Genomic DNA, 26,569 nt, shown 5'->3' with positions numbered 1-26,569 from the left:
GAGTTACAATCAAAAAAGTGATCAAGTCTCTTTACCGTAATTTTATAAGCTCTCTCTTACCAGTGAGAAACATCCCTCCCTTCATAGTCATACCTTATTCATGTAATCATCTTTTTGCAGAATGTACATTTTTGAACAACTGTTGTGAAGGATAAGTATAGAAAAAGTAAAATTTCACCTTGAGAGCTCACAAAGAATTGCAACCACTGCCATCGAACCAGACTGATGCATTAGTTTCACAAAAGCAAGGTCACACATCCCACTAATTCTACATATTTGCTTTTTTTTTATGTTTTATAAATAAAAAATATTTAAAAATAAGTTTTGTTACTTATATACATTAACTATATTATATATTTTATGAGGGCTGCCCTGAAATTAACGCCTCCTGTTTTATTACATTGGCCCACAATGTCAGAGGAGGATGTTGGCAGTATGGCAGCAGAGGCTTTTGTTCATCACTGGTGAAAATGCATAGATAATGGCAGTGATTATGTTGAAAAAGTGCTTTGTACTTGAGAACTTGCTCTATTAAATAATGTTATTGTGCTCTTTGTATCCAATTGTATCTTTGTATCCTTGTTGTTTCCATCAAAACAATTAAGGAGGCAGCCCTTTCAGAGCAACCTTTAAAGATGCAGCCCTAGACAATCCCTCTTCACTCAACATGGCCCAGGAGAGCCAAAAAGTTAGACACACATAAACTAGAGCCAGTCTGAAGGCAACTCCTTTAGGAGGATAGACAAATGCTCGTTAGAACCAACTATTTTAGTCAAAGAACTAATACTGCTTTCAGGCAGCTCTATTTGCTAACACAGACCCAGCTTTTCTTTTCATGTTTGTAATATGTATTTATTTACTTATAGACAAGGATTTTCTTATTTGGACAAGTATTGTTTAAAAAAGATCAGTCATTAGTATTGATTCACTTGCCCTCTATTCCAGATATTCACTCTGTAACTTTTTTGGCTTCAGTAAATTTGCTCTGAACATACATAGATATGAGAGAAGAATTAAACAGTCTTTCTCCTAAATTCCCAGCAACCTCTAAAATCCCACTAATCCCTAGGAAGCTTATCCTCTACCCTTGTTCTCCTTCCTGCTGACAAATCTGGCACGCATTGCTATCTCTGAAGTGGATGATACAAAGATTCTTTGAAGAAAGGGGATTTGCATTTGATACAGTCCTGGTTTTCCTTACATAGATGATGATGAATCCCATGATACTGGATGCAGAGGTACAATGACAAGCCAGGGAGAAAAACAAAAAACAAAAAACTTCAAAATCTTCTGTTAAAAAGCTGGGAAAGTTCCTTCCCTCATCATCTGAAACTGAAAGGTCACAATCAATTGTAGAAAACCAATTACAGCCCCTATTTATTTCCAATTATATCTATACACTATACTAAAAATCAAACACATTTGTGGACTTGCAACGTATGATAAGGAAAAAAAAAAACAAAACTATAATAATTACTAGCAGAAAAACTGCTGTACAAAGGCAGAACCTTCTACAACAGCATGTCTTTGAATATACACGTAGGAGAATAAACTCTACCTATGTTCCGGAAGTATATCCCGTCAAAATCTAATTTAGAATTCAACTGTAAAAGCATCAGTGTTAATGATGACTGCAAGATTTGCAAACCTCATTTAACTTCTGGATGGCCAGACAGAGGATCTGTGCTTTCTCTTTGGAACACAGTTTGAGGATTGAAGAAGTGCATATAACACCTCATTTCTTGAATAATCACACTTTCTAATATCTTTCAAAAATATTTATCCCTTCTGCGTTTTATCAGTCTGCTTCAGCGCTACCATACTGACCTAAGAAAAGATCTCTGCATAAAAACCTCATCAACTTTGTTCCAAAATTAGCTAATCCTACACATCTTAATAAGAAATATTAGGTTGACAGAAAACAGAAACAAGCATTCTCCCATCTACTTAACGAATTCAGTAGTTTAAGTGGAATATAGACTCATTTCCATATAAGTCCTGGAAAATATATCCCATCAGTGTTCACAATCCAGTGGCTAAGCAACAGTACTTGAAAATAAAAAAGCCAACACGCATATTCCAAACAACACTGTTTATATCCACTGGTCTACATTCCATATTATATGCAGTGACATCTTGTAGGAAACTATATTTATCTTTCTTAGGTTCAATATGAGGATGATTTATTTCCAGATTATACAGTCAAACAATAGATCCTGAGATTATTGACCATTATGTTATATTCTAAACACCAAAACCAGTATCTGAGAATAACAACTTGCCCTTCTTTCTAATGTTTTCTAGAGGACGCCCTACTATTCTACATTTTCCCCTTCTACAAATATTTCTAACCAGTCATGAACTAATGCTACAACAAAAAAATTTGAAACACCTTTTTAATTCTATTCATTACAGTTTTGTAACTTTTTGTTTGTGTTCTGTACATCACAGGAATGGTGACAAACTGGGAGAAGAAAGAGAATATATAAGTATTTGAGTTAAGATACTGTGCTAATCTGTGCACAGATTATTCATATCAATTAAAGCTCTAAAAACACATTTTCGGAAATGGGATTTCTTTATACGCACACAAACAATTTATTATGTAGTGTGTGCTAACATATGCATATAATACCCAAACATGAATACAGCTCTCAATGAAGATTGCTTTTACCAGTGTAAAAAGAGTTAATTAATCTTGGGTTTCAGTTCAAAAAATAATCAATTTCTACAACATGAACTACAGGACAAGTTTTCTTCCTTACTGATAGCATTGTTTTTTATTTTGGCTAAATGGACAGCAGTAACTGCTGAGCATTACATCAACTATACCTTTCATAATTCTTGCCTTCCATGAATAACCAGAGGAGAAGGAGAAAATGCAAATACTTGAAATTAATAAAATATTAATGCCAACTAATATACAATTTTGACTGCAAAATTCTTGAATGTTAGAAACAAAATGAAAATACAGAGGCTTTTTTTTTTTTAAAAAAAAAAAAGCTGCTATAATGATTCCAAGTGTAAAAATTTGTACTATTTTAAAATACATAAAAATGAGTTGAGATTCAGTTAATTAAAAAAAAAAAAATAGGAGAAGATAATAAAAAGCAGTTTGCACACGCCTAGAGGAATCTGTGGAAAATATTGCTGCAAGTTCTGATAATCACTATGTGAAGTTTTCAGGATAAATGGAACATTTCATGTCACATCATACCTTTAAAATGAAATCTGAAAAGATTTCTGATCAGAAAATACAAGTCTGAAGAATAATACTGCAGGAATGCCTACTTTAAGAAAAATGGCAAATAAATCATGTTAAGTCTTTTACCTTCGCTTCCAAAACCAATGGCATTTCACAAACTTTTTTAGCCTTAACTCCAATCTACAACAGAAATGTGTTATTTAGCATACCCTTTCACAATACTGTCACATGCATTTAAGCATAAAATACAAATGCGAAATATTCCATAATTATACAGTGGGTAAGCAGTCAGTGAGAGTAGTCAGGATGATTTTAACTCAGCTTTATTTCTAATTTATAAAATTTTCAATATCAGTAGGCAATAAAATCCATTTCCACTAGTGTTTCCTCCAGTTAGGGCTTATCATTGAAAAGAATTTTCCAGGTAGACTTTTACAAATTAATTTTAATTTAGATAATATTAAAGTTACTTTCACTTCAATTTTTGACCTTTATTCTACTCTTGCAACACTTAACTGACAAAGTGATATAATAGCTTTATACAGTCTGACAGATACTCAGAGTGGGAGAACTACATTTAATTTTATTTTCATTTTATTTTTAAAATATGATTTATTCTACACATTTCTCATCTGAATTTTATGCTGGCAATATAATGTCTGTCACTAAATACAAATCTAAATTATCAAGTAGGTTATTTTTATGATTAGCGTACTTTTGAAAGATTATGTGCAATGAGTAATGTATTTTCTGCAAATAACAGTATCTTAACTGTTAGCTTCAGTACTGTCTTCTCTTTTTTAAATTTGCTACCCAAGAGACTTTTGCTGAAATGGACCTTACCCATAGTGATATTGGTGTCTCCTAAAGACATAAATGAGCACAGAATCATTGGGGTTGGAAGATCTGAACATCATTGAGTTCAACCCCCTGCTTAAGCAGATTCCCTATAGTCGGTCATAAAAGGAAGGTGCCCAGACGGGTCTTTAATATCTCCAGAGAAGGAGTCTCCACAACCTCTTTGGACAGCCTGTTCCAGCTTTGTTCATTTTGACAGTAAACAAGTTCTTCCTTGCATTAGTATGGAACTTCCTGTGTTCCATTTTCTGCCTGTCGCCCTTTGTTCTATTGCTGCATGCCACAGAAAAGAGTCTGCCCCCATCAACTTGACTCCTAAACTTTAGATATTTATAAACAGTGATGAGATCCCCTCTCAGCTTTCTCTTCCCTAGACTGAAGAGTCCCAGGTCTCCCAACCTTATGCTTTTCAGTGGCCTAATTTTTTTTCAACAGAGAGGAACTATAATTCATACAGATTTAAGGAATTGCATGTGAGTAGGAAATTCCCTTGCTTTGAGAAAACATTAAATTCAAGAGGTTAATAAAAACAACACATACTACTAGTGCAATATTGCTTAGGGCTATTAGCATTAGAGTAAGAAACTACCATTAGCAATGAATCTTAAAGACATAACATTGTCTCTAAAACACTCCTGCAATGTCCCGGATTTTAAGAATTATTTTATAGATGTCAGAAATGGACCAACTTGCATAGAATTCACTGTCTCTTAGTGTTCACCAGAATATAGATCCTTTGAGAAAAAAAGCAGTCTGCAAATTTTCAGAAATTTTTATTGATCTGTTTTCATGTACCTTCAAAGTATTCCATACAAATGGCTGGCCCTCAGTTTTGAGGCCAAAACATTCCTAATACTACCAGATGCATAAATACGCCATGTACTAACAATTTTACTGAAGAACTGAATCTGACTTTCTCTCCCTAATTGCACAAGATAGTTGTTAAATAAGCAAGATCTCAAAACAGCAAATAACCACATTAAATAATCCCTATCATGTTGAGTCTTATATAGGCTATCCCATCATTGGCACTTTATGCTGAATACAGCTGATCAGTTGATCACTGTTCTCTTACAGCACTCTGGCTGTGCTTATTTTGAATACTTTACAGCTAAAAGGTTTAACAAAACTGTAATGTTCCATTAGTGATTTTCTTCTGTACACACCAATTAGACCTCCCAATTTTTATGAAGCTGATATTGTTAGAGCTTAAAAAAGAATTCAATTGCACTAATTACCTATGAAAGACTAAAATAAGTTGGTTTAATTTAGGAGAACGGAGAAAAAAAAAGAGAAAGAATGAAGCACACAAGAATTCACATCCACATACATGGGATTTCCTTTTTCTTCTTTCACTGCCGTTGGATATTGGTATGATATCTACTGAAGAAAGAGCTTTGTTTTCCTTGTTTGCTTAGTTAACATGGCATAATTGGCCCCACGACTCTGTCAGAAACAACATATGCGTCAAAAGTGGAATGGGTGTCCTTGCTGCAAGGAATTCTATTTTTAAGCACAAATGACTCATCAACGACTGGGGTGTCCCAAAAGCTACAATTTGTCAAGCTGTCAGGAGAAAAGGAAGGATGAAAAGAAAAAGAGGTCATATCTTTATTTTTATCTGTAGTTTGAAAAGCAAGGGATATAATACTGATTGTACATTCAACTCAACTCTAAAATGCAATCTTCCACACAAGTCATGTTTTGATAACAGTTATGTAGAAAAATAGATATTTGAGAAAAGTATCCAGTCCTTTAAAAACCTTGTCTGAGTTATCTCCCATTTTATATCAGATTCATAACCTTGTCCGATTATATTGTTAAAAAAGCATGCATAACTAATCTATCCACTGGGAAAGAAACCATGGGATGAAATATCTGCAAATGCATTTCCAGATGATTTAGAATGAAACAAAACAAAACAAAAAAAAGCAAAATTAAACTTAAAAAGAGGAAAAGCATACTAGCAAAAGATTCTAACCTGTACGTGAATTACTGTTATGAATTTTTCATGAATTTTAAATATAATTTCAAAATACACCCCCACAGGAATATTGGAAATATGCATCAAGCATGAGTCTGTAAAAACAGAGAAAGTGAAATGAAGAATGCAAAAAATCTGATCCACATCCAGTACATGGTAAAAATAAACATGGGATAGACTTCCTAAGAACTTGTTCCCAATGACTCTAAGCTATGGTTATATGCTAATTTAAACTTACTTTTAACAATATTTCTTACATTACTGATCATTATAAGAGATTTGAAAAGAATAGTGGCTCTGGGGCTGTGAGGTAGCAGTTTCCCTATCCTCATATACATACCAGTTCCTGCAGACACATGAATTGAGCATGCTATCACAACAAATGCAAGATTTATGCAAGCAGTCTGGCAGAGGACAAATTAAAGAACTTAGAACATTTTTTTAAAGAAATATGGCTTTCTAGAGTTGCATGATTAAGGCATCTGCTCAGAGTCTTCAGGGGAATTAAAGCACAATTAGGCTTTTCTCGTTCTTTCACAAATCAAAATTTGAAATCCTGCTCTACAAAAACTAGTGAAATTTGAAACCTGCAGGGACAGTCTCCCCAAAACAGACTTAGAAAACAGTGAAGAGAGTCAGGAATCAACTAAAAGAAAGTGCCAATATGCTAACCTTTTTTTAATCTTGATGCCTTAACCTGATGCAGAAGCAATCCATTGGGAAGGAGATACAATTTGGCATGGAAGTACACTGAATATAAGCAAGTTACAGCACCCTCAACATTGGGCAATTGCTTCATGAATATCTGCCACGTGAAGTAATAAATATTGAAAGCAGCCCTGTGGAGGAGGACTTGGGGTCCTGATGGACAAAAAGCTGGACATGATCCAGCCATGTGTACTTGCATTCTGGACAGCCAACAGTATCCTGGGCTGCATCAGCAGAGGGATGGCCAGGAGGGAAGTGATTGTCCTCTACTCTGCCCTTGTGAGGCAGTATCGTGTCCAGGTCTGTGGCCCCCAGTACAAGATGGATGCACACAAAGATCAAAGCACTGGAGGACCTCTCTTATGAAGAAAGGTTGAGAGAGTTGGGCTTGTTCAGTCTGAAGAAGAGAAGGCTCCAGGGAGATTGCATTGCAGCCTTCTAGTACTTGAAGGGAGCTTATAAACAGGAGGGGGACCAACCTTTTACAAGGGAGTATGGCTTTAAACTAAAAGAATATTGATTTTTTACTCAGAGGATGGTGAAGCACTGGAACAGGTTGCCTAGATAGGTTGAGGGTGCACTATCTCTGGAGGAATTAAAGGCCAGGCTGGATGGGGAAGCCTGATCTAGAATTTGGCAACCCTCCACATGACAAAGGGGTTGGAACTAGATGACCTTTAAAGTCCCTTCCAAGCTAAGCCATTCTATGATTCTGCTACACATTCTTTACCAAGAGACTGTCTTTTTCAATTTCCTTCCTGTTTATGGAGCTCAGGTATCCTATATGAAGCACAACAGCACTGAAATTAAATAAATACATGTGGCACAACCTTAGATAAAAATAATTTGCTCCTCAAAAGCAATTTGCACTTTGTAGTGCAAATTGATGAAGAAATGAAGCTGAATTACCAGTTGCTCCATTTTCACTGTTATAATTTCTATTATTTCACTAAATCTAAGTCATCACAAACATTCCCATGCAGATTTGCAGGAAGGGACAGTATAGCAGTCAGTAAAACACTGACGACATAAAATGATAATTAACCATTCTCTCAAACACTGTGGCTTCTCCGGGGGACAATACCTATTTTCATGACTTCAAGTCTACTTCTTAAGAACAGATATAAAAACACCAATATAAACTTTCTTGCCATTAATATTATTTGCTGTAGAGATCACATAAGTGATCTGCAACACAGCAAATGAGAAAAGATTTTTCTATTTTGTATGCACTGAAACTAAATACTTGTCAGATTTGTTACTCCTTTCCCAATAAGCTATGAAATGCTAACATTTCTCTGTACATTTTTTGTCAAAAGTATTCCTGTGTGCCTACACCGTCTCGGAATTTAAAAATTAAAAAAAAAAAATAATCTATTCCTCACAGATCAGCTATGCTAAAAGACCAAACTCTCGTCTGAGTTACCTTGAACTGCAAAGTGATAAGTTACGAAGAGTCTGCCCTTGGCCAGAAAGCATCACATTTTTTCCTCATGCCTCATTCACTTCAGAATCATTTCAGTTTCTCTGAGTTCATCATTACAAATGAGAAAAATTGTTACATGGGTGAGTGTGTTAAAAGTCAACTTTTTATCAAGAGTATTTTCTATGAAAAAAAAAATATATATATTGAAATCCTACTGATACCCTTGCTGTGCTGCAGGCTCAGCTCCTTGCAGAAAAAAAAAATCATCTTCAGTATTTCAGTCTTTCAGTATTCCAGACCACACAAGTCACCTTTTCATTATGTTATTATGTTAAAAAAAGAAGAAAAAAAAAAAAAGAAAAAAAATGGAATGAGAAAAACTCTATAGCTTTTTCTTCACTTTCATCTGAGCAAGGTGGAAAAAGTGCTGAAAAATTACTTGAATTCCCAGTAATGCTCTGTCCAAAACTACATACATTAATTAGGACTGCAAAAAGTCTGATGTGCCATGACAGTACCTCCACATCAGAGCCAATGACCAAGTTGCAATTACAGAACTGGAAAATGTTCTATGAAATCCAATGTAAGATTTCATTTGTACAAGACACAGTAACATATATGTTGCAACAATCTCTCTCTGTCTAGTTGCTGGCATCATCCTGGACACTCTTTGTGACCAGGAAACACAGAGTTAAAAAGAATTGAAGCAAGAAGGAAAAAAAACTTTGAAAAATTTCTTAATGTTACAGGAAGTTTTAGGGTGTTTTAGCACTCGGAAATAATAGTACAACATAGATTCTTCATGGTAGCAGGTTTTTTTTGGAGGAAAGGTGCATGGAAACACGAGGATTTCAACATTCAACATGAATCTGTACAACATTTATAACAGCTTATGTTTAAACCAATCATCGCATTATTAGTGTCAAGATAAAAAAAAAAGATGCTATCTTATGCAGCTTTACAGCTAGTATTCATAATCAGGATTGACCAAACTAGTACCAAAAGGATCACACTGCATACATGTGTGCATGTTGTAAAAACAGCTGAAAAATCAGTCTAAAGTTCTCCATACAACATGTATTTGAAATCCACTGTCCTTCAGTTCCTTTTCAGTCACCTAGCTAATAGTTTATGCATAGAGTACCAAACTTCACTGTATTTGCTGTATGTCACCGCAGAAAATGGACTTATTTGAAATTCTGCCAGTAGGATTGAATTACATAATCTGAGCCAGCTAAAACTCAGAAAGATAGTCTGCATGTCTCATGAAACAGATAAGTAGCAGCCAGAATCGAGCCCAATTTTATTTTGAAACAAATTAAGAAGTGTAATCAGTCAAACAGCATAAAGTAAAACATTTGCAGGCCCACTTCAAGAACTCAATTTCGAATTCTGAAGGTCCTGTGTTCATATGTAGCACAGTGAAACAGAATATTTGGCTATAGTAAATAAGTCTTCATTGCTCAGAGTACTCAATACTGTATACCTGCATCACATAAGAAAAATGAGCAAACAAAATTAATGAATTTGTGACCACATTCAAATTTTGTTTAAGGGAAGAAATATGAGGAGGAAGGCAAAATAGGCAGAAACCTATTAATATGGGACAAACTGCTGGGGTTAAGAACATCTCGTGCCAATGACATCGCAAGGGCAGGATATAAATAAATCAAAATAATCAAATAAACAAAATAACACATCGTCCTCAGGACAGTACCTGGTGACTACAAAATGGATGGTTCAACAACAGGCATAGAGGAATTTCACAACTACAGATTTTTTGAAAATGTACAAAATTAGAATAAAAATCAAGTGACAGCAAGTAAACTAAATAGAAAGTGCTGTAAAAGTTAGATTCATATCTAAAGAACTGAAAAAAAAAAAAAAGGATTCAAAATAAGTTTCAAAAAGTCCAAACTTACACTGCTGTAAAAGAGTGAAGCTTACATTACATAAGAGAAACACACTGCTGTCATTGAATTAGAAATTGAGTAATGGAATGAGATGCATCTTTCTTCCATTTTTTGGTGGAAGAAGATATTTGAAAGAAAAATCATATCATATGCTAGACCCTGGAAATACGCTATACACGCAATACAAAAGCAATACCACAGTAAAGGTATTCATAATTTGCAAAATATTTTAAGGAATGCATTGAATTTAAATTTCCTCCAAACTACATAACATAGTTATTATGATAAAGTGCAGAGATGTTGGAATAGCAAGCTAAGCCAGAATCCAACAAGTATACACAGAATCACCAGAGAAGTAAAAAAAATAATAATAATTTTAAAAAATAGCAGATTATTCACTATTTAGCAGTGAAACTAATTTCAGTGTCTCAATTATTTTTTGTGTAGGCAAACATTTGCTAGAAAAGGTGCATTATACTAAAATAGTCAAAGCTTAAACATGTTCAAGTTAACAACTCACTAAATGTAACACAAGAATAACTATTCTAACATCAATCCAATGAATAAAAATTTCTATAATTCATCATTTCTAAAAACAGCACTAGACAAAAACACATTGAAGATCTAGATCTGCCTGCAACTTTGATAACACAGGAGAAATATTCTGTGTTGGCATTAGCCTGTTGTTACACATCAGAACATTTGCGGTATTACCAAGAAGCTTCTAGATACACTCATCTTTAGTTTTCCATACTAGGATAATTAATCTCATAGCCAAGGTAAATTTCAGCCCAGCTTTGCTGAATAAAGAGGCTGCCAGTCACTGATTTCCAATCTGTGTGCATAAACTACAACTTAAGGGGTAAATTTTTTTGTAAACTTTTTTCTGTATTTTCTCCCTTTTCTTTAAACAGGAAGCCTATCACATCATATTCAAAAGAACTGAAAGCAATAAAAGTGAAGATCTGAAGCAAGAGATAAAGAACTAGACAAAACATTTAGACATCTCATTACTGAAATTTAGAAAGATTAAAGAGAAGAGCAAACAGAATTCTGAAGAGATTCAGAAGAGAAAAATAGAATTGAGGAAAAACAATTGAGACCAGGGAAGTACCTTTGACTGTCAGCAGACCTCTAAGGTACATCAGACAATAAGTTTTAAAAAAGTTTTCAGGAGGATAATTCATCCTGAACAAATCCTATATGAACCACTTCTCATTCTTTTCATTTATCTATCACAGTAAGTTTTCTGAACTTTCAATCATCATTTTCCTCATCTCTCTTTATTTTTTCTGCATATTTCTGATACAATGGTGCAGGGAAAAGAAGAATAAAACATGCTTTGAGAGCTCATCAAGGATACAGGTACTCTACTATATTTGTCTAGAAATATATATTTATACACAAAAATATATTTGCATTGCTATTAATCTTTTCAATTCCTTCCCCACCAAAAATAGGAAACAAGATTTTAGTGTAAAATCCTGCTCCCTTGGAGCAGTCTTATTATGTAAATATAGCTGACAGACTATTTAGAAGAGACAGCACGTAATTTAGAGCTGAATTTCCTCCATTTGTCCTTAAGAGAAATGAACAAGAGGCAGTATCGTGTCACATTCTCCTACTGAACAAAAAATTTAAAAAAAAAAAAAAAAAAGGCAAGCTCCTGAACTTCAATCATTCCTTGGTATGTATTTGGCTACAGATGTAAAGCAACTCTGCAGAAAAGGATCTTGGGCTTCCAGTAAGCAAGATCAACATGCGTCAGCAATATAGCAGTGTGCTCTAGTGTTAAAGGTCAGCAGCATCCTGGGCTACATCAGGGAATGCATCTCCAGCATATCGAGGAACGTCATCTTTGCTGCTGCTAAGTACTGGGGAAGCCATATCTGGAGGTCTTGATCTGCCCACCAAACAGGAGAGACAGGCAAACTGAAGTGAAATCAGTGAAGGGCCATGAAACGATTAAAGGACTGCAATGTCTGTCATATAAGGAGAGATTGGGAATGCTGGGACTATTTTTTTCCTTTTCTTTTTTTTTTTTTTGGAGATGAGAAGGCTCAGCAGGATTTTATCAATGCGTATAAATAACTGATGGAGTCTCCTTCAGGAGCAAAGAAAGATCCAGACTCTGGTGCCCAATGACACCAATGACAGGACAAGAGGAAATGATATTAACCAAAATATATACAAACTGGGAGAAGACCCCCTTGAGGGCAGCCCTGTGAAGAAGGACTTGGGGGTTCTGGTAGACAAGAAGATGGACATGAGCTTGCAGCCCAGAAGGCCAACTGTGTTCTAGGTTGCATTAAAAGAAGAGTGGCCAGCAGGGAGAGGGAGGTGAGGCCCCATCTGGAGTACTGTGTCCATGCCTGGGGCCCCCAGCACAAGAATGATGTGGAGCTTTTGGAATGGGTCCAGAGGAGAGCCACTAAGATTATCAGAGGGCTGGAGCACCTTTCCTACGAAGGAAGGTTGAGGGAATTGGGCTTGTTTAGCTTGGAGAAGAGAAGGCTCTGGGGAGACTTCACTGTGGCATTCCAATGCTTGAAAGGAGCATATAAGCAGGAGGGAGAACGACTGTATATGAGGGTGGATAGTGATAGAACAAGGGAAAATTGTTTTAAACTATGACGGGAGGTTTAGGTTAGATATTAGGAGGAAGTTTTTCACACAGAGGGTGGTGACACACTGGAACAGATTGCACAAGGAGGTTGTGGATGCCCCATCACTGGAGGCATTCAAGGCCAGGCTGGATGTGGCTCTGGGCAGTCTGGTCTACTGGTTGGTGACACTGCACTTAGCAGGGGTGTTGAAACTAGATGGTCATTATGGTTCTTTTCAGCCCAAGACGTTCTATGATTCTGTGATGATTCAGTTTTATCCCATCAACAAGACTATGTACCATGATTCCTAAGTGACACCAAAAAATACAAAACAGTAACCAAATATTTCCCAAAAGCTTCATATGCCAATTATTATAGAAAAAAACACCAGGGGGGTGGGGCATTTTATCTGAAAACTATCCAGAATATTTCTCATTTAATTCAAATTCAACAAATAACTAACTAGTTTTCACTATTAAAGAAGCACAAACTGCTGGTACTGACTAATAGAAACTTAATTGGGTTGTTCTGTTTTGAGAAAAAAAGTATGCTTGCCTATTTCCTACCTAGTGATTATGTACATCTACTGGAAATCATTTGAATCCAATGTTACTTCCTCAATACAATAAACAATGCAGAAGAACAACTCTATTTATATTAATAATTTAGCTGAATAACACTAGAAAATATTCAGGTAGTGTTTTCCAAATTTTATTACATATAAGCTGTGAGATGGATAACACAGAAAATATACATCTAAATTCCACGTTTCATTATATATGACATTTTTTGAACTATTTAGGAAAATTCCTGCAGTGATTGATTGCTGTATCACAAGAAACAAATATCTGCCAATGAATCTATGAAACATACAGTCATACCCGATCCTCTAATAACAAATCAAACAGAACTATCTCATCTTATATCTTGTCACGCATTACTTGTGTTAACACTGGTAATTGTGCAACTGCTTTTGAATTTCTTCAGTCATTCCGTACACCTCAATTCAGGTGAGATTTCAAAAGCTATAAATTATGAAATCTAAAAACTTCACAGATAACATTCTTGCAATGTGACCCTGCAGTCGTCAGCTTTGTATTTATTAATATATGAAGAACAACTATTTGTTCAGTTTTTATTTCCCCTTATCATGGCTTGCTTCTTTTGCTTTTTGCAAAAAAAAAAATAATAATAATAATAATAAAAAAAAATCACATCACTGTTGCAGCTGGATTTCTCTCATAGTTAACACAATCTGTACCTAACAAAGACCATTATCTTTCGGCTATTCTGCAGTCTCTGCACTACATTTCATAATCACCATCCTTCAAAATGTAGCATTATGAATGCAACAGTGACCACTGAATCTTACCTATGGATATTTTCCTACAAAAGTGTACAGAACAATGAGGAAAACTTATGTTCAGTGCAACTGAAAAGACTTTCCTCTGCAAACTGCTTTTAGATTAAGCCATCAGTGATATACGCTTAGCTATTTACTACATGGTAAAGTTAAAATGAGCTGTGTCTGCCCTTATGTATTACCAAAAATCTTATTCAGTGGTCTAAAATGTGTTGTGCATTTTATCAAGTGATACATTCTATGATTTATGAAGAATCAGCAATAGGAAGAGCTGACATTATATTTTTGTTATAATGGTAAAGACTAGACTATTTCAAAGTTAATGGTCCAGGAGATATTCCTTTACATCTAATCTAGCTTTTACATTCTAAATTAAGAACTATCACTGAGTTTGACTATTGATTAGTTGATAATATTAAAAGCTGTATAAGCTTAAGAGCTCAAGGATTAACCCCCTTTAATTTTTCCTGTTTTGTTGTGTTGTTGTTACTGCTGTGGAAGTGTGTGAAGAACAAATCCACCTAGATTTATCTTAGCATTAAACAAAATGTATCATAACTCAAAGTAACTGTCAGAAGTTGCTGTAGTATTAACAAAAATAGGATGAACAAAAATCAGAATTGTGAATGAGATTGGCTGCAGGATACTACAGGGGATGTGGATGATCTGTATGAGACTGCATTATGTCTGAAGAATTCTCATTATGGAGACAATAATACTGTTTTAATCTATTTGCCAAGATACAGACCACTGTAATTACAGCAATTTGAACAGTGGTAAATACCATCTAACAACATTCCCTTGAACTAGATTCCAGAATTTAATTCATGCATCATGAAAAAAAATGAACCACACTGTATCCTGAAGCTTATAATAAAATGTATTAGAATATTTTGTGAAATTAAATCAAAGATCCAAAACTTGAACTTACTCTGGAAGCTGTTTTCCTGAGCATCTTTGACATGTTAGTTATTACAGGTCAGGCCATTGGGATTCACTGGAAGTTCAGATATAACTACTGTCTAAATTACAACTGAAATTTCAATTGCTTTTCACTAAGGGTCATGAAACTGAGCAAGGCATCAAAAAGTTCTGTTATTAGTCCAGATTATATGGAAAAGCTGAATGACTTTTAATGAATATACGAGATTGATGTCTAAAAACTTTTTTTGTATGTGTGTGTGTGGCACTTTTACAGGTTTACCATCTATTCAGTTAAACTTCATACCTCAGACATATTTGTAAAAGGGGTAACACAGTCTAAAACGATATATGAATCCTCCTGAGCAGTAAGCAAATGTATCTGCACATTTAAATATATAATCCTCATCAGGTTTGCCATTTGTAGAATATTTTGCTGTGCTAAATTGTCTTTCACAAGACAAAATGGCAATAGTAGCAAAGAAAGCAAAACTAAACATGGTGCTAAATTACAATTTATCCACAAACATTCCCACAGAAAATCTAAATTAATAAGGACTTGAAATAAAATGGAACATAGAAAAAGAAATTATTCTACTAGCAAAATAAGGCAAGAAAATGTTTTGCTAATGTTACTTTTCTCTGTGCAGAAAATTCCTCAGACAACTTATTTCCAACTCAATCTTCCAAAAGTTTTTCCATGCAAAAAGTCTCAAAAACAAGAAGCCTGACTTGTTGTTGTTGTTGTTAGAGAAATTTCTAACATAGCATCTCTGATAGCTTGGTTTCCATCTACTATTGTTACTAAGTAGATGATAAAGACTTGTTTCACTCTGAATAATAAAAACAAGCCAAAAATCAACTACAAGATATCACAGGAGACACTGAAAGCCAATACAGGAATGAATTATTTCTAAAACTCACAGACCAGAACACCATAGTGCAAGTAATGTGTCACTGAGAGAGCGTTTTCAGACAGCCAAATATTTATGTGGACTTTTTTAAAAATGTATTTAAAAAAAAAAAAAAAAAAAAAAAAGCATACCAAATAATGGATAATGACACTCTAAGCAGAATGTCAGCAGTTAAGCAATAGACACGACAAAATAGCTTTAATTTTTTTTTCTATTTCCTTAAAATATTTTACAGTTAATGTTTGAACTTAATGTTGTGACTCCTTATCACAAAACACTGCCTCAATAAACCATACCTTAGAACAAGGCTTTAAACATAATTAATCTGATCAATCTGATCATATCTATCATTTTTTTAAAGAAACTTGGGAAATTTTATGGAAAGTCTAGAATAGACACATTTTCCTCACAGTATGTATAAGACAAAGGACATAAGATTTACACAAATGGGAAGTTACACAATCAGTATTGAAAAAGAGCAAGTACTTCCATGATCCTCTCAGATATTCTAAGAAAAGTAGAATATTAAAAAGTAGAGTTGTCTAAAAGATTTTTATTAATATTATTTCCCATGTACAAAAAAATAAATCTGTCTGATTAAGAAAGAAACAGTTGAGAACTAGCTTGTGATCCTATATACTTCTGTGAATATTGTGTACATCTTCCCATTCACAATGCCACTGTTATTCTTAGATCCAGCTGTTTTACACTCCTTGCCAGATGGCACTTTTATGTACAATTCTAATTAAGTATAGTATGTGGAACAGTACTGGAGAAAAGCCAGCTATTGAGCAATAACTACACTGATACCTTTGAAAATATGAACACCAAAAAAAGCCTAAACTGAAAAACATAAGTGAGCAGAAGATATAAAGTAGCGAGACATGTTTTCACCTCATCATTGATTAGCTCTATCATTTTTATGTGGATGCTGAATGTTAAGGGAAAGAAATCCAATAAATGAGGTAGACTTCAGGAGATAGTGCAGTAATTAGAAGGCAAGCTATGTAGGACAAGTATTACATTTCTGTACCTGAAAGAAACAGCTCATATCTACGGTTGTGAACTGCATTTTACCCCAGAAGAGAAATAAGAAGCAGAGAAAAGAATATTCACTTCATAATCAGTTTCCATGCTACTGAAATTGCAAGAAAGTGAAAAAAGGGAGTTCTGAGTTAACAGTTTAGTGGAAAATTAGGAAGGTCTTTGCTAGTGCATTTTCTGGTCATGCCTGAAGATGATTATAGCAATTTTTTTTTCCCCACTCTATTCAAGCCACTAGTGAAGTATGAAATTCAGATGTCAGGATGACAAAAGAAAAGAGGCAGTTCACCTTCATTGTTGATGTCAATAAAACTCAGAGGAGTAATTCCAAGTGCATATGTTAAACCACCTGTTAGAAGCAGAAAAATAAACCAAACTGGACAGAGGAAGGAAGGAAGTTGTGGAAACTACTTATGTGTGGAAAATGAAAAAGTATTTGCAGAAAACATGCTCTATGTTGTAGTGCTGCAACACTACAGCAAACTAGAGAACCGACTGAAGACTGTCGGTTTTACTCTTAAAATTGAGGAAATTGAGGCACGCTTCCATTATTTTCTTATCTTGAAGAACTAAATTATAAACAATTTTAAAGGAAACATAAGTTGGAAATGAACCATTATTAGCATAAATGATGCTATCTTGTACAAAAGTAAATCACTTTCTTATTAAAAAATCTTCTGTGTAAGTGCTATGATTTTTTTTTTTTTAAAGGTCTTCTATTGAAAGCAAAATTAAAGACATAAAATGTCAATGCTTTGGTTATTATCCAAAAAATTAATTATTTGGGTAATATTTATAGAATCCCTCTATAAACATTTTTCATGTTTAACTGCTATTGCTAGTATTGAAAAACACCATTGTCTACGGAAACAGTATTTTATGAATGAAATGCTACAAATAAAGGAAGGAAAGAGGTTTTTTGTTAGTACTAAGTGAAACATTTCCTATCAGGAAGTGACAAGATTTAATTGTTAGGGATGCCAAGGTAGAAATTTCTCTTCTAAAGGATTTTCCATTTTTAAAGACTGAAATATTCCATTAGTTACTAGCATGAAAAAATGTTATATGCACATCTTGTGGCACTAGGAGACAATGATTCAAATCAGTGGCATGCAGGAAATAAAAGCATGGAGTTTACACTCCTCTCAGCTGTAATGAAATTTGTTTTGCCAGCCTGTTTTTGCCATTACTTATGCCATTACTTCAGTTGAGGGAACAATAGGTAATATATGCAGGACTGGCCTTACTGAATTCCTCATTGTCTGTCACTGGAACTAATAATGACAAGTCTTTGACACAAACCACTCTTTTTCCTTCCCTCATCCAAGAAAAGGGTATTGTAAGCTGTTTCCATCTTTCTTGAATGCTGTTTATTGTATGCATGAAGTTATGTAGGGTTTCTTCAAGGATATAGCTGACCATTGTGTCTAGAAAACTACTGGCAGATTAGGAAAAAATTATTTTATTCTGGACAAATGCTTACACTAGTAGTCTTCAGCTCTGTATAGAACACTTGATTTTTGTCACTGTACATGTGAGATCAAATAATGTCTAAATGTCCATAGCACAGGCTGAATACAGCAGCTATAGAATGCACTGTCAAGAGGAATCACACGATCACATATGTCACTGTCCAATATGCAACTAGATCACTTATAGGCTAGAACACATTCTCCACTTTCTCAGTTATTTTATAAAGGGGATTGCAAGTCTTCCTCACTTCTCACCTTCATCATTTCAAACTTGACAAGATCCTAAAAGGAATTACTTTTACTAATGATACACTTAGGATTCTAAAATAACCTATTCTGTTTGACAGTTTTGACATGGATATGTAGAGCACCCTGAAGTTTTTGCACTGTGTTTTAAAAACATCTTCAGAAAAGCTTAGATGCTTCAATAGTGACATATTAAAGAAAATAATCCTCCTACGAAGGGGAAAGAAGTATTGTCCATATTTCAAGGAATTTCACAAAAGTACTTGGATTTTTCCTCTCCACAAAACAAACAAACAAACAAACAAACAAACAAATCTCTAACTTTCTTGTGTTATGCTTGGTTTATCTAGATTACAAAGGTATGGCTTAGCTGTTGCAGAAAAGGTAAGCCTAAATGTAGTTTAGAAGAAAATGTTCAAGACCTTTGAAATACTGTTTATACTTCAGAATATCATCCTCTCAAAATAGTAAATTCAAAAGAGTAGCGTTTTATTAAATCACAGGTTTCTTCTGCTTTAGACTAGTGTTTTATCTATTTCACTAGTGCCAGCATCAAGCTTGGTCTAAAATGAGGGTAGAGGATGAATGGGACCAAAGGAAGGATATTCCTAGTTACATCGTTACATATCAAAACATCTCCTTTAAGGTCAAGATGAAACTTATTGCCTGGTTAAAACCACAACACGGTATTATAATGTTGGTGTGTCAACAAATAATTAAAAACATATTCAGATTTGGAAAATTTTTTCCTGCTGCAAGCTAATTTTATTCACAAATATTCTTCCTCTATGTTTATTACTGTAGTCTTGAACATGAAAGATTCTACATATGCCCAATGAACATAAAAATTTCACAACACTATGTGTTCTCTCAACACAAAGAAGCACAGTTTTTCTGCCTATGCTTTCTACAAATCCAATGTGAATATGTTCAATCCAGTTTACATAAGATCTTTTTCCCATCCTTGAGTTATTTGGTAGACCATGCAGTATTACAGAATTCTTCACAATCTGGCAATGAGGCCAAGCTCAGAGTTGAAGTAGATGAATGGAGCAATATAAAGACGTGTAAGAAAGACGCTGTAAGAAAGGAGGGAAAGAAAAATGTACAGAAATACTCACTTTGATGAATCTATGAAGTATATTACAAGAGCACCAATACTAAGAGCGAAGACTAAGACAACCTACAAAAGAAAAGAGCAATTATTAAGAGTGTTAGAGTGAAACAGTTATCGTTCTACACATCAACATACACAAGCAAAAGACAAGGAAAATGAATCATAAAATAACATTATTTGTATTTCAGCTGTCACTTTCTTTATGAAAACTAATCCTACTTGAATTTCAAACAGTATATATTATTACAGAATGCTTTCTTGTGTTGAAAAGTAGCCACAAACAAGTTGAAGCTCTTTTCTGGTCAATCCAGATTACAAATAAGTCCTAGGTCCTAACTTCTACTAACGTAGATTCTTTAATTTCAAATGGCTTGTAATACCAGCACGTGGCATTCAAGTCACAGCACGGCTTTTATAGAACTGGCCTTGCTCTTAGATTATACTGTTTTTTTATTATCTATATACATGATTGTGAAATCCACAGGTTAAATGTAAGGCTATGTAAAATATATATATTCTCTAGGCAATCACTTCCATTGAGACAACTAATTATTAAATAGGTTAAAATAACAGCAGGTACACAAACAGAGCACTCTGTAGCCCCATTATCTCTGCTTTAAATTTGTTGATTTTTTTTAAACAAATGATTATGTTAGATATGGCATCCAGTCTTCATTAGCAATGTAGAAATTGCTTTTTTGGCTAACATAGCAAAAACTGGATTCATCCCATCTCCATCTGTCTGTAACTTTATTTTCTCCAAACATAAAGCCAATACAATTGTCTATTCTACTGGCTGTGACAAATTCTCTAGTAGCATGAGAACATTCAGTTTCACATCCTACCTGAAGTAGGACAGCATAACTGAAATGTATGCACCCTAATTTTGAATTGAAGAATCATGAAGTACACAAAGTTTGTGAATCCAATGTAACTCAGATGTCTGACATAATAAATCTGGGTTTATGTCTGTTGAACAATACAATCCACAGGATAATTTGGAACCTGAAAACATGGATACAATTAAGCAATTTTTATGTGCTATACCATGATTCTGCAGGAAAAAAATCAGAAAAGATCTCTGTCTGTACACTAAGAATGAAAAACAGATGGAAAATTATGTCTCCTGAAACTTTTATCTGATTTGCTTGCCTACAGAAACAAAACAAAACGTCCTTTGGTCTTTTGGCAGCCTTAAGTAGCTGCTTAGATGTAACATCCTTTAAAATAAACCTAGAGAATAGATAACTCAGGACTGCAGAGTCCAAGGTACTAGTAAGTGGACATGTAGCTTCTCACATTTTCAGTTAAAATACATCTTCTTAGGTCAGTAATGGCTAAAAAACACAACATCTAAACAAGTACATTTGTTAAATGAACTAATGGTGTCATTCCAGTTCTGACTGAGCAGATTTATTCATCTCTTTGAATTTCACAACTAATGTGCATTATCACCGCAATTGCTACTTTCGTTGACAATCTCAACTGTTCAAGCAACAGATGAGCAATGAAACAAAAACTTGTTCACCCAGTAAAGGCTTTAGACCTAGAAGTTTTCACTGGAAATTCTGTTCCAGTTACTAATTTCTTTATAACTATTAAACTAACTTATTTTTTTTTTCCACCTTTTACCTGAGTATCAGTACTTGTTGTCTTATCTGACCCTTTATCATAGAATCACAGAATATCCTGGGTTGAAAAGGACATCAAGGATCATCTAGCTTCAACATTCCCTGCCATGGGCAGGGTTGCCAACCACTAGATCAGGCTGCATTTATAACCCAAGTCAGTCAGAACTCAGTCAAATTCAAGGAATGAAGCATGAAGCTCTTCAAATATCATTTTGCTACCTAAGTTTCAAAGTGTTAATATCTGCAGTTTGAGTGTTCTTTCATTAAGCTGCATTATTGGTCAGATGTGTACAGGTGTTTTAAGATGAAATAAATTATTAAAACCATATTAGCATCTGACAAGATATTAATGTGGTGAGCAGAGTTTGTTGATTCTCATCTGACAATATACAGCAACTTCTGATTTGCAGTGATCCTAAGTCCTACATTTCTCAGAACAAAGATCCTGGGAATTAAACTGATCGTAATTCCCCATTTCTCCCATCTCCACAGTATTCTATGCCAGACACAATCACAGAGCTTGCGCTTGAATCAAATTTGCCATCTAGCTCTAGGATTATTTACTCTCAGAACATTTCAAGTGAGATTTGTTTGTTTTCTTTAAGAAACATTGTTAACCAAATTGCTGAAGCCCCTGGGAGTACACTGCTTACATTTTTGGCCCAAACTTCTTTTAAACGTAGTATTTAAATATTATCTGCTTTGAAGTGCCTAATGGTGATTTTTGATCTACACTCTGTAGAATAACTTTTAAAGTAATATACTGTTATAACCATTACAAAAGTATCTCCTAAACAATGACAACAAAAAAAAATTCCAAAACAGCAATTTTGATACAAAGAATGTTAAAACTATCTCATTTAATGATGAAAATGAAATTTAAGAAACTAATCTTCGAATCTTATGGGGATCCTATGACTGTTCTCACTCTTTCAAGTACTGCAAACTAAACAAGAGAAGTTGGACTTAGATTTTCTATTTTGCTTAGTAAGTAGTAGGTCACAATATTCAGTTACTGCCTATTAGCCAAAGGAGACCTCTGGAAAAAAAAAAAAAAACAGCATAATTTTATACTAGCATTGCATTTTCATTATATCCAGTCTCTTAATAATCATCACTATGTGCTTAAATAATGTTTTACGTATCCTGGTTATGCATTCTCCCAAGATGCTTAAGTAATTTAAATGTTCTGTGACAGTTCATATTACTGGCATCAAAATGTAAATACCTAAAGAATATTTTGTAAGAAACTCCACATTCCCATGCTTCTCCAGTTACATAGTACAAAGCAACTACACTGCTTGCCTATTGTAGAGTACTGCAGATAAAGGTTTATTTCCTCTTTTCTTATCCCAGCACAGATACCTGGCACTACAATTCATAATGTCCCCCAGAATCATAGTGCCTCAGGAGAAAATGGAATCTTAAGTTTCATTTTTAACCCACTGGCAGAGAAACACACTTTTCTTTTGCTAAGTGAGACATCAAGATGAACTTGAACATGCCAAGTGTTTGGGAGAAGTAAGATCTAAATCAGGTTAAAATTATATAATAATAATAATAATAATAATAATGTCCTTCCATGATAAATAAATCTTTTTGATAAAATCTCAAGTGCAAAAGTTTTTAGCTGTATTCCTACCCACAAATGCTGAATGCAACCAGGTTATTTTGAATTTACGTCCTTGACATCGGCTGTTGGGAGCCAATGTCTATTTATGAGAACTTAGTATCTTTCAGGAGAAGTACAAACCTAGACAGACTGATAGCCCAAACCCACAATAACTAGAACCTACAGGAAGAAAAAAGCTTGCATGCATGTGAATTATTGCCTCACTTGTTAAGTAGGCCATGGGGAGAAGCTTGCTGGCTTTGTTTATTATTCCAATGCATTTGGCACAACACTTCAATTGCTACACATCTATTATAGCTTTTCTCTGGAAGGAAAGAATCTTTTAATTTATAATAAATTATTGTTTGTTTAAGACTGAGAAACATAAAGTCATATGCTAGCAGCTACACTGAGTACTTAAAGCACTGAGTTAAAAATAAATATAAGTCTGATTAAAAGAAGGGGTGAATAAACATGGAATAGTTGCTGCATATCCTTAAATCTTTCTTTAAAAACAAAATAAATCCAGCTAGAGTTCAACAAAAGCATACAATGCCTATTTTAAGCAGAAGTCAGAGAAAAAGCTGAAAAAAATCAACTTAAAGAAAAATAAAGAGTTTTGCTCTCCACCACTACTGAGTTGCCCCAGAAGAACTTTGTTCTGCTGAGATACTTTATTAATCCTCATTAGGAACAACCACAGAAAGTAAAAGAAAAGAAGAAATAAAAGAAAAATAAAAAAGGACATTTTATAAGTGTATAGTAACATGAGTTGCAGAGAAAGCATAAGCATTCTGCAAATACTATTAGAACGAACCCATGATAACAACAGTGGAGCTCAGCACACTTTCCAGGACTAGGCCTAAATAACAAAAGGAAGAAAATGACGATGATCCAAAGGGTGGCACTGTTTCTCCTACAACTGCTTTGAACTACTATCCCTGTATCACTGAAGAAGCATGGAAATGCTGTTCACATTAGAGAAAAGAGAGATAATTGTTACATACACACCAATGGGTAAATTAAAGATTCTACAGTGGGAACACTTTATAGATGTCAGCCTTGCAAGGAATGCACCAGAAACAACATACCAAATATCTGGACTGTTTCATACCCTTAAATAGCAGCCTGTGTTCCTCAAATTGAAGTATAAGTACTACAAGTGCTCTCCTTGAATTACATTTTGGTACATATAGCCACAAGTAACACTTTAGACCATTACCAATCATACAAAAGCTACAAATTCATCTTGAAAGAACATCCTTTTTGTAAACGCGTATCAATGATAAATACATACACAGAGGTTTCCAGAAGGAAAAAAAACATAATATGTTGAATTTGTTGTTTCTGAAGAAACTAGCACATGCATTCTGTGTTTTTTTTCCACTGTGTTTGTATCAAGATAGGCTGTTTCAGTGCAAAAGACGCAGAAGGACAAGATTTGTTGTACATGCTATGCAGTGGGCAGACAGCAGAAGTCACTCAACCATCCATTTAGAGGTTGCCCTGAGGGCAAGTACGCCAATCCCTGCCACAGGAGTCATTTTGACTTGTCATCACAGTAAAAGCATACTTATCATACTTTATCTTTTTTTGATTGTGAACTATGTTTTCTGTGATGACTGAATAGTCTTGGAGCTAGTGGATGTTGCATGAGATTTCCATTCACTACATCCATTATTTTATTTTAACACAACATTTATAGAAGACTAATAGAATAAATAGTCCCTAATAAACTCTTGAGGCAGGGATGGTGGTGGATCTAAATAACCAAATAACTTATTTTATGTTTACTAGTTCTTCACTCCTTATTTTGTCTTCTCATGACAATCTATTTGTACATTGCTCCTTCAGAAATCTGTCTGAAGCTCTTGATATTTGAAGGTTAAATTATTCACCCCTAGGCCTACTGTACTGCTTATAATATATTACATTGTTCTATTAGCATTTATATTTTGAATTAAGGATAATGTGAATTATTTCTAATGACCACAAAGCGACATCCTGGTATAACTCAAGGATCCACTAATTTTGGAACTCTAAGTTTGCATTAGTAACATGCCAGTAGCCTGAGGTTTTGGCCTAATTTGAGAGAAAATTTACATACTTCAAACATCAAAACAAACTGCCTTTGACCAGAAAAAAATGAAACACGATTGTATTCCTTTTATAGATATATAGAATTTATCTGTCTGATTCTGTTGGGAATGGAAACACACATTTCTAAGGATACAACAGCTGCAAGTTATATTTCAGAAGCAGAAATTACTTAATCCTTGTTTTGCAATCCAAGCATCAATTTGCAGACTCTAGGATATGCACCAGAATCTCTGCAATTATAGTGGTGTAACAAAAGTAAGACTTGAGCAAGACTAGACCACAAAAGAGCCATAATGGCTTGTTTAAATACATGTTTCATTAACTGGCCTCCTGCATGTAAACAATGAAATCCAGACATTATCTGCTGTAAGCAAATTCAGAAGTAGTAAGAAATTATGCATTGTGGCTCATATCAACAGCTGAGCAATTAATATCTCTTAGGTTCTATAATAAATACACATAAAGTAAGAGCTGTTTACTGTAAGATAGATTCTTCAAAAATGAGTGTTCTCCAGTCATTTTTGGTAGCACTTCATTAAAATTTATTATTATTATTATTCTCTTTGGTCATATCACAGTTAACTAAAGACGCTAAGTGATGTTTAATGCAATTCATATTAGTTCATCAGCAGTCTTCAGAACTCTATGATTTGTCGAGACAAAGTGAAATTTGCATTTTTAAAGCAGTCAACAGGAAATTTCTACTTAGACACAGCTCCAACTGTATTTTGATACCAGGAGTAGAGGCGGGACTATATCTGAAATTGATCAGCAGGACATAGTACCATACCATACTCTGGAAGGAGCTGTACACTGAGCTCTCTCTGGGCTGACACGTTTTGCCATGTCCAGTCATTCTGCTTCAATTTTCCTCTGTCCCTCCCAGACCAATACATAAACAACTGAAATAATAAAGATACAAGAACAAAATATGAGGAACACTACTCTTTCCACCATGGACTCTGTAAGGATATGAATTCCCAGGTGCTCTTGAGAGGTCATTCTATGTCATTCAGGTTTCCAAGGTCACCTTGTTATCTAACTGTGATGTACCAGCTGTTTTGATCCACCTTACAAGACCAAACGAGGATAAAGCAAGCAAATGAGTGGTGAAGTCTGTGAACAAGAGGATAGTTTAAAGTGATAAAATAATAAAAAGACAAAAATAAAAATCTGATTATCACTTCCACCAATAAATAATAAATATAAATTAAAAAAATGATTCTAAGAAGTTGGGAAGTTTCTTGTCATTTACCTTGTATTCACAAATATGAAGAATAGATTTTCTAGCTAATATATTCCCTGTAAAAGAGCCATACTTGCTGGAACATAATCATATGAAGAGCTAGCAGTGATATATGCATATGAGTACAGCCAAAGTGCAAATTCTAGTCAGCACCTGCTGCTGACAACAGGATACATACTAAGTGCTATGAATCTTAAGGGATA

The 26,569-nt window shown here is 34.4% G+C and overlaps 2 protein-coding genes across 35 annotated transcripts in view; one reads left to right on the top strand and one right to left on the bottom strand.

Annotated features, from left to right (window-relative positions):
- RPS24 (ribosomal protein S24) overlaps positions 1 to 26,569 on the top strand; it is a 559,366-nt gene that overhangs the window by 117,789 nt on the left and 415,008 nt on the right. Inside the window, exon 1 of one of the 4 annotated variants that reach the window (XM_048946572.1) lies at positions 17,903 to 17,906. The exons of the other annotated variants lie outside the window; for them this stretch is intronic. Within the exon in view, the coding sequence (XP_048802529.1) occupies positions 17,905 to 17,906 (2 nt within the window). The 5' untranslated portion in view covers positions 17,903 to 17,904. Of the gene's footprint in view, positions 1 to 17,902; positions 17,907 to 26,569 lie in introns of those variants that run through there. 4 annotated transcript variants of the gene reach the window in all.
- KCNMA1 (potassium calcium-activated channel subfamily M alpha 1) overlaps positions 1 to 26,569 on the bottom strand; it is a 436,284-nt gene that overhangs the window by 213,648 nt on the left and 196,067 nt on the right. For all 31 annotated transcript variants that reach the window (XM_048946538.1, XM_048946532.1, XM_048946533.1 and 28 more), the window contains one exon: positions 19,782 to 19,843. In XM_048946538.1, coding sequence (XP_048802495.1) covers positions 19,782 to 19,843 — 62 coding nt within the window. The remainder of the gene's footprint in view (positions 1 to 19,781; positions 19,844 to 26,569) is intronic.

The sequence above is a fragment of the Lagopus muta genome, chromosome 5 (assembly GCF_023343835.1).
Source record: "Lagopus muta isolate bLagMut1 chromosome 5, bLagMut1 primary, whole genome shotgun sequence".
NCBI lineage: Eukaryota > Metazoa > Chordata > Aves > Galliformes > Phasianidae > Lagopus > Lagopus muta.
This window is presented reverse-complemented; position numbering and strand designations above follow the sequence as displayed.